At 41.0% G+C, this 14,157-nt stretch overlaps 2 protein-coding genes across 2 annotated transcripts in view; one reads left to right on the top strand and one right to left on the bottom strand.

Annotated features, from left to right (window-relative positions):
• Positions 1–2,424, top strand: part of slc5a10 (solute carrier family 5 member 10) — a 125,759-nt gene extending 123,335 nt beyond the window's left edge. Inside the window, exon 15 of the mRNA XM_048609781.1 lies at positions 2,210–2,424. Within this exon, the coding sequence (XP_048465738.1) occupies positions 2,210–2,403 (194 nt within the window). The 3' untranslated portion in view covers positions 2,404–2,424. The remainder of the gene's footprint in view (positions 1–2,209) is intronic.
• Positions 2,425–3,703: 1,279 nt separating this feature from the next.
• Positions 3,704–14,157, bottom strand: part of LOC109920905 (GRB2 related adaptor protein) — a 52,395-nt gene continuing 41,941 nt past the window's right edge. The window contains exons 4-5 of the mRNA XM_020520965.2: positions 9,202–9,370; positions 3,704–4,391 (exon numbers count right to left, since the gene is read on the bottom strand). Coding sequence (XP_020376554.1) covers positions 4,206–4,391; positions 9,202–9,370 — 355 coding nt within the window. The 3' untranslated portion in view covers positions 3,704–4,205. The remainder of the gene's footprint in view (positions 4,392–9,201; positions 9,371–14,157) is intronic.

The raw sequence follows: 14,157 nt of genomic DNA, 5'->3' as shown, positions 1-14,157 counted from the left end.
CCCTTCTTCAGAAAATGAAGAAGGGTCTAGACCCGAAACGTCAGCTTTCCTGCTCCTCTGATGCTGCTTGGCCTGCTGTGTTCATCCAGCTCTACACCTTATTATCTCTGTTGTTTTTCATTAAGCCTTTTCACATCTATCTCCATTTGTGACTCAGTACCCTGAAAAAGGTGGCAAACCTGGCAAGGCAATGGTATCAGTGATGTGGCAGAAAAGCAGGTAGATGGAGTCATGATTCAATTAAATGGTGAAGGAGGTTCGAGGTGTTGAATGACTTCATGTTCCTTGTAGGTTCTCGTGGAAACATTAACGCTTTGAGGCAGAAGTGCAAGGGACTATCACCATTGATGTCATGACCTTTCCACAGTAGCTTTGTCAGGGTGCTTTGCCTATAATACTGAAAATTGCCTCATTTATGTGTCCAAGGGCAACCAATGATCACTTGCATCTATGCAATTAGATGTCAGTTGCTTGGTTACCAAAATGCACCTTGCCATGTCTGACACACCCTCAGTAACAATCTCTGCATGTTACTGTCATTCCTGTTGAACTAGTAGGTGTTTACCCATGAGGCTCTGAGGGTTTGCCCTCCTTTTGATCTTCTCTGTTCGGTGGCTGAACTCAAACGAATGTTCACAATGTCGCCTATTGCATAAATTGTTCAACATATAGTTTAAAGCAAGGGCAAATGACTTTGTTTTTGCGAATTCCATGTAAATTATCTGCGTGAAATTCAGGAGAGAGCAGCGCCAGTGGAACCAGTACTGTAAACAACTGGGTTTGGAAACCAGAATAGCAAATGAAATCAATGCTACTGATGAACATTTAACCAGGCATAGCAAAACTCGAGGAAAGAAATGTTACTCTAAGCTCCAACTGCAGTCGGAAGATTGCAGCCTAAAGTGGCCCTCAGGATACTAAGCCGCAAAGGTTTTTCACTGGAGGATTCAATAAGAATCAGGAAGGACTAGCTGTTTGCCTATGAGCCTGGAATTGAATACAAATACTCAGAAACAGCAGAAGGCAGTGATATTTCTCCATCACGTACTCATCTTGTAGCACAGCAATTCAAGTAGTTCAATTACCTCACCAAGACAGTCAATGTTAGAGGCAGTTGTGTTGAATGGTTTGCTAGTTGATAGATGCCTGAGATCACTTTTCACAGTAAACAGAGAGAAATGTTACGATATCATTTTGGAGAAGGCAAGCTGGAAGTACCAGCAGGAAACAACCAGTTAATGTGGTTGACGTCAGTCAGTGGGACATCTTCGACACAATCTCCAATGACACCATATAAAGAGGTATCTCTCGAGGTTTTGCAGGAAAGCAAGCTAAAAAGGAAGGAAGGGATAGGAGCATAGGTGCCAGCTGCAGTTTGGTCATAATGTTCAACTTTTATCCTCTTAAAGTATTGCAGAGCACATAATCTGGCATCGTAATACATAAGAAATATCCCTCATGTCAGTCTTTGTACTGAATCTCTTTTGAGTTAATTGTTCTGATACCAATTGAATAACTACATTATTTTAGTGTGGATTTATGACCTTATTCATTGGCTTAGCCAAAATCATTTCATATTGAATGGATCTGGTGGCAACTATGTTCCTCAGCTGCTCCTGTTGAGAATGAAAGAACATACATTTACATCAGCGATAGTAGGAACTGCAGATGCTGGAAAATCTGAGATAACAAGGTGTAGAGCTGGATGAACACAGCAGGCCAAGCAGCATCCTCCTATGACGCTGCTTGGCATGCTGTGTTCATCCAGCTCTACACCTTGTTATCACATACATTTACATGGTGCCTTTCAATATCTCATAATATCCCAAATCTCTGTAGATCTAATGAATTACTTTTGGACTCCTGAAACTTTGGACATGTGACAACCAATTTTGCGCACAGTAAGCTGCAAGGAGAAAATAGTTTATTTCATCAGTTTCAGTGATGTTGTTTGAGAGGTAACTATTGGCCAGGCTGCCAAATAGAACTTCTATACTCCTTTGAAAGTAGTTGGACAGCATCTTTTGCCTACACGTGACACCTCAGTCAGATTGGAAGATCTAAGTGTTATTATCCTATTTCCAAACAATATCAGATTTTATAAACTCCTTCAATGCCGTTGCTAATTTACTACTTGCTTTATTTTCCTTCTGCAGTTTTTCTTTCCCATATTACATAGTAATTAATTATTCTTTTCTTTGTGCATTAGGTGCTGAGGAGGCCGTAGAACAGAAATGGTCATGGATTAACCCATTCTGTAGTATTAAGACAAGCAGAGACAACATGCCTGTACAATGCAACCTGTCTGAAATCCATGAGAAGCCATTCTGGTCGCGAGTGTGTTGTATAAATGCAATCATTCTCATGTGTGTGAACATTTTCCTGTATGCGTACTTCGCTTGATAAAACAAATTACCTGAAAGACACTGGGATGAAAGAGTTTGTGATGTGATATATATAGAAAGGAATTTCAGTGGTATATGCAGAACAATTGATTTCACATTTGTCCCCTCACAACTGCTGTGTTCACTGTTTCTATAACTTCCTGCAGCCCTCCAAGATGTATCCAACTTTGGCGTCCTGAATATTATCAATTTGAGTTGCTCCATCATTGGCAGCAACGCCTTCAACTGCCTTGGCCCTAATCTTTTGGATTCTCTCTCTAAACCTCTCTGCCTTTGCATCTCTCCTTAAAATGTGCCTCCTCAACAAAGCTTTTGATTGCCTGTCCCGATATCATCTTATGCAGATCAATGTCAAATTTTGTTTGATAGTGCTCGATGTGATGTTTCACTGCATTAAAGGAGCTGTGTAAACACAAGTTGTTGTTGTTGTTGTGCTGTACCTATGCTTTGAGGCCCTAACTTTTTAGTCCCATAAACTGACAATTAATACATCGCTTTAATTGGTAAATACTGACAAGAAAACCTGTCAGAAAATGCTAGGAATATGCAACAGGTCAATGAGCATCTGTGACGTTTCTGGTGTGTGCCCTGTATATTGTTTTAATTTCAGATTCCCGTGTTTTTAGTCTTAATCTTACTGTTCCAATGTGATGTGGGTGACATGTGTAACTATTAAAATTAACCTTTCCTCACTAAATCCTGGTCTATGAGTTTATTGATGTCAGAATTAACTAATCACTATGATACCAATAAATCCAGTAGAACTTTTCATGACTTAGATTATAAATCTCACTGTCTACTTTTCAACTCCACTGCCTCACTGCCTGGCCCTGTCCAGCTGCCTCACTGTGTATCCCAGAACATTGCTGCACCTTACTACCTCCTTGTCGAGTTTCCTCTGATCTGCCTGCCCAACCAGGCATTGCATTTTATGATTGTAACTTGACTTAGGCAAGCAATTGATGGGTGTGTGAGGTGAAAAAAAATAACTTTTAGTGAAGTAGCTGGATATTTCCAGTTTGGAACTGAAATGAGTGGATAACACACTTGATTGCACATATCACTCAAAGTGACAACTTCTTTCACCACTGGAGAAATGATATTTCTTAAGTATTGTGCCTGGGTATGTATTGTAGCAGTTCAGCAGATCTCATGAGTAACTCTTGCCAGTTTAATCCTGTAACGTTAAGAGACAAAACAGCCAGAAACAACATTCCTAACCAAAAACAGAAAAAGAAATACACTTGGGATAGTGCAATGTTCTATTATTTTTCATTTAAAACTGAAACACCCCTGTGTTTAGTATGAACAAAAACTGGAATTTATTTTTAAATGGTCTCGTAAGACAACAGACCTCTAATTTTACATACAAACTAGGAGAAATGCTGTCAATAATATCAAAGATGCATTGCAAAGTTGACAACCTCTGAGGGATTCTGTTTTCTTGAATCACCAGCTAATATTCTCAGGAATTATTTTTGATTCAGTATTAAAACGAGCTTGCAGTGATCCAAGTGCAAAGCAAATAAAGTCATGCACAAAGTTTGACAAAAATAGTCAGCAAGAGAAACACATGGTCCAACTAGTGGTAGTTTTGTGCTCATGTCAAAAAGGAAAGAATTTGCTATTGTACAGCATCTTCCATGAACCCAGGATGTCCCGAGGCGCTTTACAACTGATGGAGGACAGTTGAAGTGGAGAACGCCATTGCGAGAATGAGGTTTGATGTCAAAACAGAAGAGGCAGATGTAACAGGCCTGGTCCTTCCACACACCAACAGGCTCAAGCTGCTGCCGCGAGTTACTGGACCATTGGCTGGACGTAGTTCCGTGGGAAAAAACCAATGCGGCCTCTGCACCTTCCCTTCCACCAGTTTGGGTCCACACTCTCCACAACTTCAATGATGTCGCCTCGATAAAAGATCAGCTCTGAGGGATCTTGGGGAGAAAAATCAAAGCATGCCTGGACGTGTTCGGGTTTCTGTAACTAAAGTGAAAGAGCAATGGTTTTAAACACTCTCAGTAGTAGAACTTTCAGTCACTTAAGTTGTGCAACACAGGAGTGGTGAGCACAGCCCACTGTTGTTGTTGTTGAAGTGCTGGATCAAAAAAGGTTAGAATTTCAGCTAAATTAGAGACATCATTGTGACTCAATGGTTAGCACTGCTGCTCCACAGCGCCAGGGACCCAGGTTCAATTCCACCCTCGGGCGACTGTCTGTGTGGAGTTTGCACATTCTCCCTGTGTCTGCGTGGGTTTCCATTGGGCGCTCTGGTTTCCTCCCACAGTCCAAAGCTGTGCAGGTTAGGTGGATTGGCCATGCTAAATTGTCCATTGTGCCCAGGGATGTGCAGGCTAGTTGGATTAGCCATGGGAAATGCAGGGTTACCGGGATAGGGTGCGTTTGGTTAGGATGCTCTTCAGGGGGCTGGTGTGAACTCAATGGGCCAAATGGCCCTCTGTCACACTGTAGGGATTCTATGATGCTGAAGTTTCAGGGGAGATGAAGGTTTTTTTTATGCTTGTGAGTTGTTATGATCTACAGAGCATTGGGTGGTGCAGCCTGTTTAGTTACAAAAGGGATTTACATGTAACATTTGAAAAGGAAAATTTACAAAGCAGTTGGGAAACAGCAAAGGATGAGTACAAATGGATAGCTCATTGAAAAGTCACCTGCAACACACAATGTCAAAAGGGCTCATTCTCTGTTGCATGGCACCACACCAAATAATGCCTCTATTCATTAGGCTATTGTAGGAGATATTATGGTATTTTAATTACGGTATTATTGCTGGAGTCAATCTCTTACACCATACATTAATCCCTATGGAAATCATATACAATAGTGTAAAATCAAAGCTAAATATAAAAGCCAAGAGAAGGGTGTATTGTACGTCAGATCAGAATCATTGTAGCACAGAGAAGTGAAAAGAACTACTGTTAAAACTTAAAAGCAGAAAGTGCTGGGAAGATCAACAGGTTGGACAGCATCTGTGGAGTGAGAAACAGAGCTAACATTTTGACTCCAAAAATATGACTGATTTATATTGGGAAAAATGGTGGAGCTCTGGTAATGTCACTAACCCAATATTCCAGGTGCCCATGTTAATGGTCTGGGAATGTGGGTTCTGATCTCATCGTAGTGTCTTGGTGGTGTTTGCATTCAGTTGATCAGTCTGGAATATAAAGACAACTTCTGAAATAACTCCCCAGAAGCTGGTATCCTGTCACCAAATCAGCATTTACTTACACGTGGAAAGTCCTTGACTCTGATTCAGCCTCGTCAAAGTCAACACCCAGAGTGTCAGAACCTCTGACACTCCTCTATTTATCTGTCAGCCAGGGCTCCCTGATCGAACCAGATTAAAAGCTCCAATCAGGGAATTCATATTCTATGATGTCCTGCTAGCTGACCTCATTATAATCATTACACCTCTGTTAACTGCCAAGGGAGAACTCGTCTAGCTTGCTAATATCCTTTTGGGAAAGAGCTCTGGCCTGGTTTGGCCTTTATGTGACTCCAGACCACAGCAATGCATTTCACTTTTAACTGCTTTCTGAGATGGTGTATATGGCAAGTCCTCAGTTCCAGGCCAATGAGAGACAGGCAACATATGCCAGCAATGCCCACACCTCATTTTTTTTTTAGAAACATTTTTCAGGTTTTGGATCCAAAATAACTCAGTCATATTTGTAGACTCAAAATGTTAACTATGTTTCTGTCTCCACAGATGCCACCAGAAATGCTGAGTCTCTTCCTTCTGCTTTTATTTCAGATTTCCAGCATCCCCAGTATTTTGCTTTTGTTTCAGTAATTATAAGACTTGTCTTGCTGAATTAAACAGAGTTTCAACAACAAATTTGGGAAACTATTTGCCTTAATTATTCAATGAGTATTGGAATTATTGGGGAAGAGATGGAGCCCGTTGGTAATTGATTGAGAACTTGGGGAAAAACTGACATACCCCTGTCCAGAATCCGAAGTGGTGTCTATTACAAGAATAAGAATTGCCCTGAATAAATGTTGTGATGAGTCAGTCAACCATTGCACCCTCTAAGAATTGGAAAGAAAAATACACATGTCCTGCGTGACTGGCAAGAATACCTGGCAGCGGTTGGCACTGTGCTGGAGGTATATGTACACATTAGTTATAAATGAGATTACCAGCAACTGGTCTTAGATTGTGTTAGAAACTGGCAAGGTTTCAGTAAGTAGAGGAATAAATGAGCTCAGTGGGAGATCCACAAGCAAAGCTAAGGTTTTCCTTTAAATTCTGAAGATTGCAATATAGATGCTTACTAATGCATAAAAACGCTTACAGAATACTGAGAGGTCTGGATAGAGTGGGCGTGGAGAAGATGTTTCCACTAGCAGGAGAGACTAGAACCCAGAGAAATAACCTCAGAGTGAAGGGACAACCCTTTAGGATTGAGTCAGAAGTCACACGACGCCAGGTTATAGTCCAACAGGTTCATTTGAGATTACAAGCTTTTGGAGCGTAGCCCCTTCGTCAGGTGAAGTGAGAAAGAAGCACACAGAACACTGAATTTATGGGCAAAGAGATCAATGGCAGAGAGAGCAAAAGATCATACAAATAGTGTGAGTGCAGCGTCGAATAAGTTCCTGCAGGTGATCCAAAGTGTTAGATGGTGTGTGTAAAGTGTTCAACAGCTGAATAACAAGTGAAGGGACGACCTATAATCTGATTAAATGAGGTAGAGAGATAATTAGAAAAAATTAAAAATAAGGTGGTGTTGGAGACAAACCAAATGACTGGAATAACATGATAGGTATAAGAGGTGCATGCTGTCAATTGTGGATTGGAAATGAAATGGTGGTCCAGCCAATGACATCCACATCAGATTAGAGTGATAAATAATCCAAAATTGTACAAACTAATTCAGGTAGAGAGAGCATAACAATTTATCCAGGTGATGGTCAATCATGGACACACATATCTCCACCAAGGACAGACACCTCAGGACCTCACTCTACCACAAGCCCATGTATAAACTCATGATGCTGCATTTTTCTAAATCCAACCTAAACATACTAAAACAGCCATCCCCTACAGACAAGCCCTACGCATACAAAGGATCTGCACTGACGAGGAGGAATGCGACAAACACCTACAGACACTAAAAGACACCCTCGTAAGAACAGGATACGATGCTCAACTCATCGATCGCCAGTTCCGACGTGCCACAGCGATAAACTGCAATGACCTCCTCAAAAGACAGACACAAGATACGACCGATAAAGTACCCTTCCTTGTCCAGTACTTCCCCGGAGCAGAGAAACTACAGCAAGTTCTTTGCAGCCTTCAACATGTCATTGATGGTGATGAGCACCTCGCCAAGATCTTCCCTACACCTCCATTCCTCACCTTCAAACAACTGCCAAATCTTAAACACACCATTACTCGCAGCAAACTATCCAGCCTTCAGGACAACATCGACCACAACACCACACAACCCTGCCATGGCAACCACTGCAAGACATGCCAGATCGTTTATATGGATACTACCATCACATGTGGGAACACCATCCACCATGTACACAGCAGATATTCATATGACTCAGCCAATGTTGTCTACCTCATACACTGCAGGCAAGGATGCCCCGAGGCATGGTATATTGGTGAGACCATGCAGACTCTACAACAACGGATGAATGTACACTGCTCAACAATCGCCAGACAGGAGTGTTCCCTCCCAGTCGGGGAACAGTTCAGCAGTCAAGGACATTCAACTTCCAATCTTCATCTAAACATCCTCCAAGTGCGCCTTTGAGATACATAACAACACAGAATCGCCGAGCAGAAACTGATAGCCAAGTTCTGTACCCATGAGGACAGCTTCAACGGTGATCTTGGGTTCATGTTGGGCTAAATGTAACTCCAACATACTGGTCTGTATTTGTAAAATCTTCCTTACTGTTCTGTTTTAACACCATCACCTCAATAATTTGTTATGATCTCTCTACATTAATTAGTCTGTACAGTTTTGGATTACTTAATACTTTGGTTAGACTCTCAGCATGCACCTCCTTTACCTATCATGTTATTCCAGTCTTTTGGTTTGTCTACAGCACCACCTTATTTTTAATTTTTTTGTAATTATCTCTCTGCCTCATTTAATCAGATTATAGGTCATCCCTTCGCTTGTTATTCAGCTGCTGAAACTTTACTCACACCGTCTAACACTTTGGATCAGCCGCAGAGACTTATTATTTGACACTGCACTCACACCATTTGTATGATCTTTTGATCTCTCTGCCCATAAATTCTGTGTTCTGTGTGCTTCTTTCTCACCTCACCTGACGAAGGGGCTATGCTTCGAAAGCATGAGATTTCAAATAAATGTGTTGAACTATAACTTAGTGTCATGTGACTTCTGACTTTGTCCACCCCAGTCCAATGCTGGCACCTCCACATCATGTCTACCTTTACAATTGAGATGAGGAGGAATTTCTTCAGCCAGAGCGTGGTGAATCTGTGGAGCTCCTTTGCCACAGGGGGCTGTGGAACTTGATTGGTAAGGAGATCAAAGGTCATGGAGCAAGGCAGGAGAAAGGCATTGAGAAATGAGCCATGTTTGAAAGGCAGAACAAAATCAATGGGCCGAACGGCCAAATTCTGCTCCTATATCTTATGGTCTTATGGTAAGTGTCTAATAATGGTGTGATTCTAGGATTGAAGAATCCATGCAGAATTAAATATATGAAGTAATTACATTAAATATATAGCACCCCCCCCCCCCACTCAATTATCATGTGTCATCTATAACTAAAATACCTCTTCATCAGGTTTTGTGTCTCTCAGGAAAATCTGTTGCTTCTTTGCGATTGTTGTGGTCCTGTAGAAATCCACCAGCTCATTCAGGGAATGGAACTTCTCTTCCCACAGGTAATATTTGCCTTCTTTATCACGAAGAACCTTAAAGTGCTGCACATGTTTTCCGTAGCTGTGAAAAAATGTCAAGCTCTGTGAGCACTGCTGGTTTCACACGCACAATCAGTGTTTCAAGTATTGACGGAGTTACAAACAACAGACCCTGAAAATTGCCGATACTGACAGTCACAGATTAATTGCCAATTCACCATCTATAAGCTGTTAGATATTTTAAGACCTGCATTATTTTAAATTGGAATCCTAGTCCACATGAAGTGCTACTGAACTACACCCAAACACCTCAACTTTTAATTTGTTGTTTGAGTGTTCAAACTCAACCAAAGCCTCTCCCTATCTCTGTAACCTTCTCCAACTTCCTGAAAACTCTGTATTTTTCTATTTCTGACTTTTCCTGTCCCAGTATCCATGCTCTTCTCCTTTAAGAAAACCATTAAAAATCCCCACTCCTGGGCTAAGCTTTTAACTGTCTGTCCTAATCTACCTATCAGTTCTCATTGGCTCAGCTTCTATATTTTTTGTCTGATCACACTTGGGTGGAATGCCTTTTGAAATTTTTTTTTGGTAAAGGTGCTATATAAATTCAGATTGTTTTAATTTAATATCTCAAAAAAATCACAAACAAATAATTAATGCACAACTAGTTGTCTGCTAATATCACTGACAGAAATTTCTTCCAATGTCAACACTTCCAAAGAGACGATGATTAGAACATTCTTGTTGTCATCAGACAGTTAAACAATTATTAGCTTCTGTGTCAATTTGTACTGCAGAGTTTTCTGAAGAAAAATAATTAATTTTCCTTCAGTGAAGCTAAGCAAAAAGGATATTTTCTCATTTTGTTCAAACAATACTAGAATCATAGATTCATAGAGATCTACAGCACGGAAACAGACGCTTCACTCCAACTCATCCATGCTGACCAGTTATCTTAAATTAATCTAGTCCCATTTGTCAGGATTTGTCCCATATCCCTCTAAATGCTTCCTATTTCATGTACTCATCAGATGCCTTTTAAATGTTGTAATTGTACCAGCCTCCACCACTTCCTCTGGCAGCTCATTCCATACATGTACCACCCGCTGCATGAAAGCATTGCCCCTTAGATCTCTTTTAAATCTTTCCACTCTCACCTTAAACCTATGCTCTAGTTTTGGACTCCCCTACCTTGGGTAAAGACCTTCACTGTTCACTATATCCATGCCCCTCGTGATTTTATAAACCTCAATAAAGTCACTCCTCAGCCTCTGACAATCCAGGGAAAATAGCCCCAACCTATTCAGCCTCTCCCTATAGCCCAAACCCTCCAAACCTGGCAACATCCTTTCTGCATCCTCTTAAGTTTAACAAAATCTTTCCCATAGAATGGAGACCAGAATTGAATGCTGTAATCAGGGAACTTATTTGTACTTCAGCCACCAGTGATATATAAGATGCCAGGCACACTTGCTGTTTCTCAGTGTACCACAGCTGGAATAATATCTGTATTAGGTGTGCATAGTTGCCCTGAACTTTATTTCTTTTTGAATGAGACTTTTATATTGGCACCATATTTTGAAAAATTCTTAGCTGTATTTTTTGTATGAACTTGTACCCACTATGTGTTGCATTGTTAAAACTCATGGCCGATGGCATCGATAAAATCATCATTGTAAAATTCAGAACTGCTATGAATCTAGGTTTCACATAAAAGGATAGTGTGCAAAGTAATGGTATGGCTTAGTTTCCATTTAAACAGAAACTCAAAGCCATTCATGTGAGATCGAAGACTGACAGCAATGTGTGAGAGATGGTGGGAGGGGGTGCGTCCATGAGTGACGTTTGGAAGGAGAAAGAGAGAAACCCAATATTGATATCGGTAAAAGAGATAAAAGAAAGGGTGCTTACGATAAGTAGTTGTGGAGAGAGAAAGAAATGGCCAAAAATGTTGCTTTTAGACATGAGATGGAAAACATACCATGCTAAGTACAAGTGGGAATAAAGCCTCTCAGTACTCAACGAGTGGTAAGAATGTGGAACATTGGGTTGAAGCAGATAAATTAAGGAGACACACTAGGGAAACACCTGAGAGAAAAGGGATAGAAGGATGTGTTACTGGGGTTGGGTGAAGAAGGAAACTTGATTGGAGCATAAATGGTGGCATAACATTGTTGGGCTAAAAGGCCTGTTTCTGTGCTTTTTTGGCATGGAGGAGGTAAACCCAAAAATGACATAGTTGGAGCAAGAAAGAGGGAAGTTAAAGAGTGGTGGAAATGGGTGGGATGGAAGATAGGAAGCAAAAGAGCCGCGAGGAGACTGGAGCAAGAATTAAACTGGGAGGATGGAAGTTCCAGAGCTAGAAAATGCTCCACTGTTTACTCAATACGGTGGGGTGTAAAATAGTGAGTTAGAAATGTTGGTACTTGCATGTGCTTGTGAGATTGGAGGGTAAAATTGTTTCTGTAAGCCAGTTTCATGTTAGAAGCGGAAACAGTGTCACTGTTAAATATTGGCACTGCGCATTCAATTCCAAAATTAAAACTTTTGCAAAGATTTAACCAGTTGTGGAAACAAGATCATCTTGTAAACAGATTGTGTCACTTGCACTGATCAAATTTGTTCAGGTGTAACTGCAGGGAGTAGAATGTGAAATCATTAAATATATGTTGAATTTTGTTGCAAGGACAATCTGCTGCTAAGGTTGGATCAATCAAAGCTGCTAGCCCTACAGGACATTCCAATTAAATAGAAGTTATCAGATACTGACAATTAGTAACAAAAATAGGTAACTTTTAAATAGAGAAGAGAAGGAAAGCTTCATTCTGGTTTTAAAAACAGTGGCAACAGTATTGTGATAATTGGTTTGAGGGGATATTTTATATCCAACAGTAATAAAGACTGTTGTACGACATTCGCAAATCAAGGAAACATATTACAGTTATGCTTGGTCTAAGGTACCAATAAAGTTTTGGTTTGTACAAAATGAACTTGTGCAGTGAGCCCTTTTCTTACTTTGCTTTACACAAGGAGTTGGGGTTGGGTTGGGATTATTTGGAACTGATTTAGTTTCACGTGGTTTTGACCATTTGGAAAAGGTCCATCTTGGGACTCTTGCCAAGCTAAATCTTGCACCTAGCGATAAACCCAATAGATTATTGAAAAACAGGGAACTCCCACAGGGGAATAATAAATAGAATTATGTCTTAGAACTTGCAGCTCTGATGCAAAGTCCTTTTTCAGTAGGAAAAATAGATTTGCGGTAATTCTGAATGCATTCTGACCTCTTAAGAACATAGAACAGTACAGCACAGTACAGGCCCTTTGGCCCACGATGTTGTGCCGACCTATTATCCTAATAAGATCAATCTACCCTGCATACCCTACATTTTACTATCCTCCATGTTCCTATCCAAGAGTCGCTTAAAAGTCTCTAAATTATTTGACTCCACTACCACTGCCAGCAGCGCATTCCACACACCCACAACTCTTGGGTAAATTGATTCAAAGTAAACAATTTTGAGAATGAAAATTTGAGCGATAAATATTTTTCCATAGGCGGGAGTCACATTGAAGCAATAATGAGCTACTTTTGGGAGAGGTGAAGTTGTAATGATGTCACTGGACTAATAATCCAAATAGACTGGACAGGGTAGATGCAGGGAGGATGTTCCCGATGGTGGGTGTGTCCAGGACCAGGGGTCACAGTATGAGGATTTGGGGTAAACCATTTAGGACGGAGATGAGGAGATATTTCTTCACCCAAAGAGTGGTGAGCTGTGGAATTCATTACCACAGGAAGTAGTTGATGCCAAAACATTGAATGTATTCAAGAGGCGACTAGATATAGCACTTAGGACAAATGGAATCAAAAGTTACGGGGTGAAAGCAGGGTTAGGCTATCGAGTCGGAAGATCAGCCATGATTGTGAAGAATGGTGGAGCAGGCTCGAAGGGCCAAATGGCCTCTTCCTGCTTTTGTCTTCTGTTTTTCTGTGCTCTGGGCACATGGATTCAAGTCCCAATGCGGCAGATGGTCAAACAAAAACAGAAAGTGCTGGAAAAACTCAGCAGGGCTGGCAGCATCTGTGAAGATACTCTTCATCAGAACAAAGTGTAGGTAGGAAATGATGGTTACGGGGTATGAGAATGAGACAGTACCTGGAGAGAGGGGGAGAAAATGGATTATTATTGACAATAGTCAGGGAAGAGGAGGTGATAACCGTCTGAGAGTACTTGAAATTGAACTGACGCGCTGAGAACAAGACATAAAGGACAGCACCTGGGGGTAATGAGGTGTTCCTGCTCTGAAATTGTTTAAAAATATTGAGTCCCGAAGGCAGTAAGGTACTTAAGTGGAAGATGAGATATTGTTCTTTCAGTTTGTGTTGAGCATCATCAGAGCATTGCAGCAGGCCTGAGACCAAAATTTTGACATGGGGGCACACGGTGATGTGCTGAAGTGACAGGCAGCTGGACGCTTGAGGTCATTTTTACAGACAGAGGATAAGAGTTCAGCAAAGTGGTCGCCCAATCTGCACTTCAGCTCCCCAGTGCTAAAGACAACTTGTTGTTGAGTACTCACAATCCCCATTAATACCTCTTCTTCCCTGACTAATACCACCAATTCCTGTGTCTGCTTCCCTTTTTGCTGTCTCTGTCTATCTGTCTCATCCACCACCTTCCCTCTATCATGAACATCAAAAGCACTATTTCCTGGCTTCTGCCGGTTCTGATGAAGGGATACTGGACTCAAAGTGTTAGCTATTTTTTTTTCTCTCCACAGATGCTGCCAGACCTGCTGTGTTTCAGGTCTGCAGCATCAGCAATTCTTTATTGTATTATGGCAGATGGTGAAATTTGGATT

The sequence above is a fragment of the Rhincodon typus genome, chromosome 21 (assembly GCF_021869965.1).
Source record: "Rhincodon typus isolate 14 chromosome 21, sRhiTyp1.1, whole genome shotgun sequence".
Taxonomy (NCBI): Eukaryota; Metazoa; Chordata; class Chondrichthyes; order Orectolobiformes; family Rhincodontidae; genus Rhincodon; species Rhincodon typus.
Note: the sequence above shows the minus strand (reverse complement) of the source record. Positions and strands in the feature narration are given on the sequence as shown.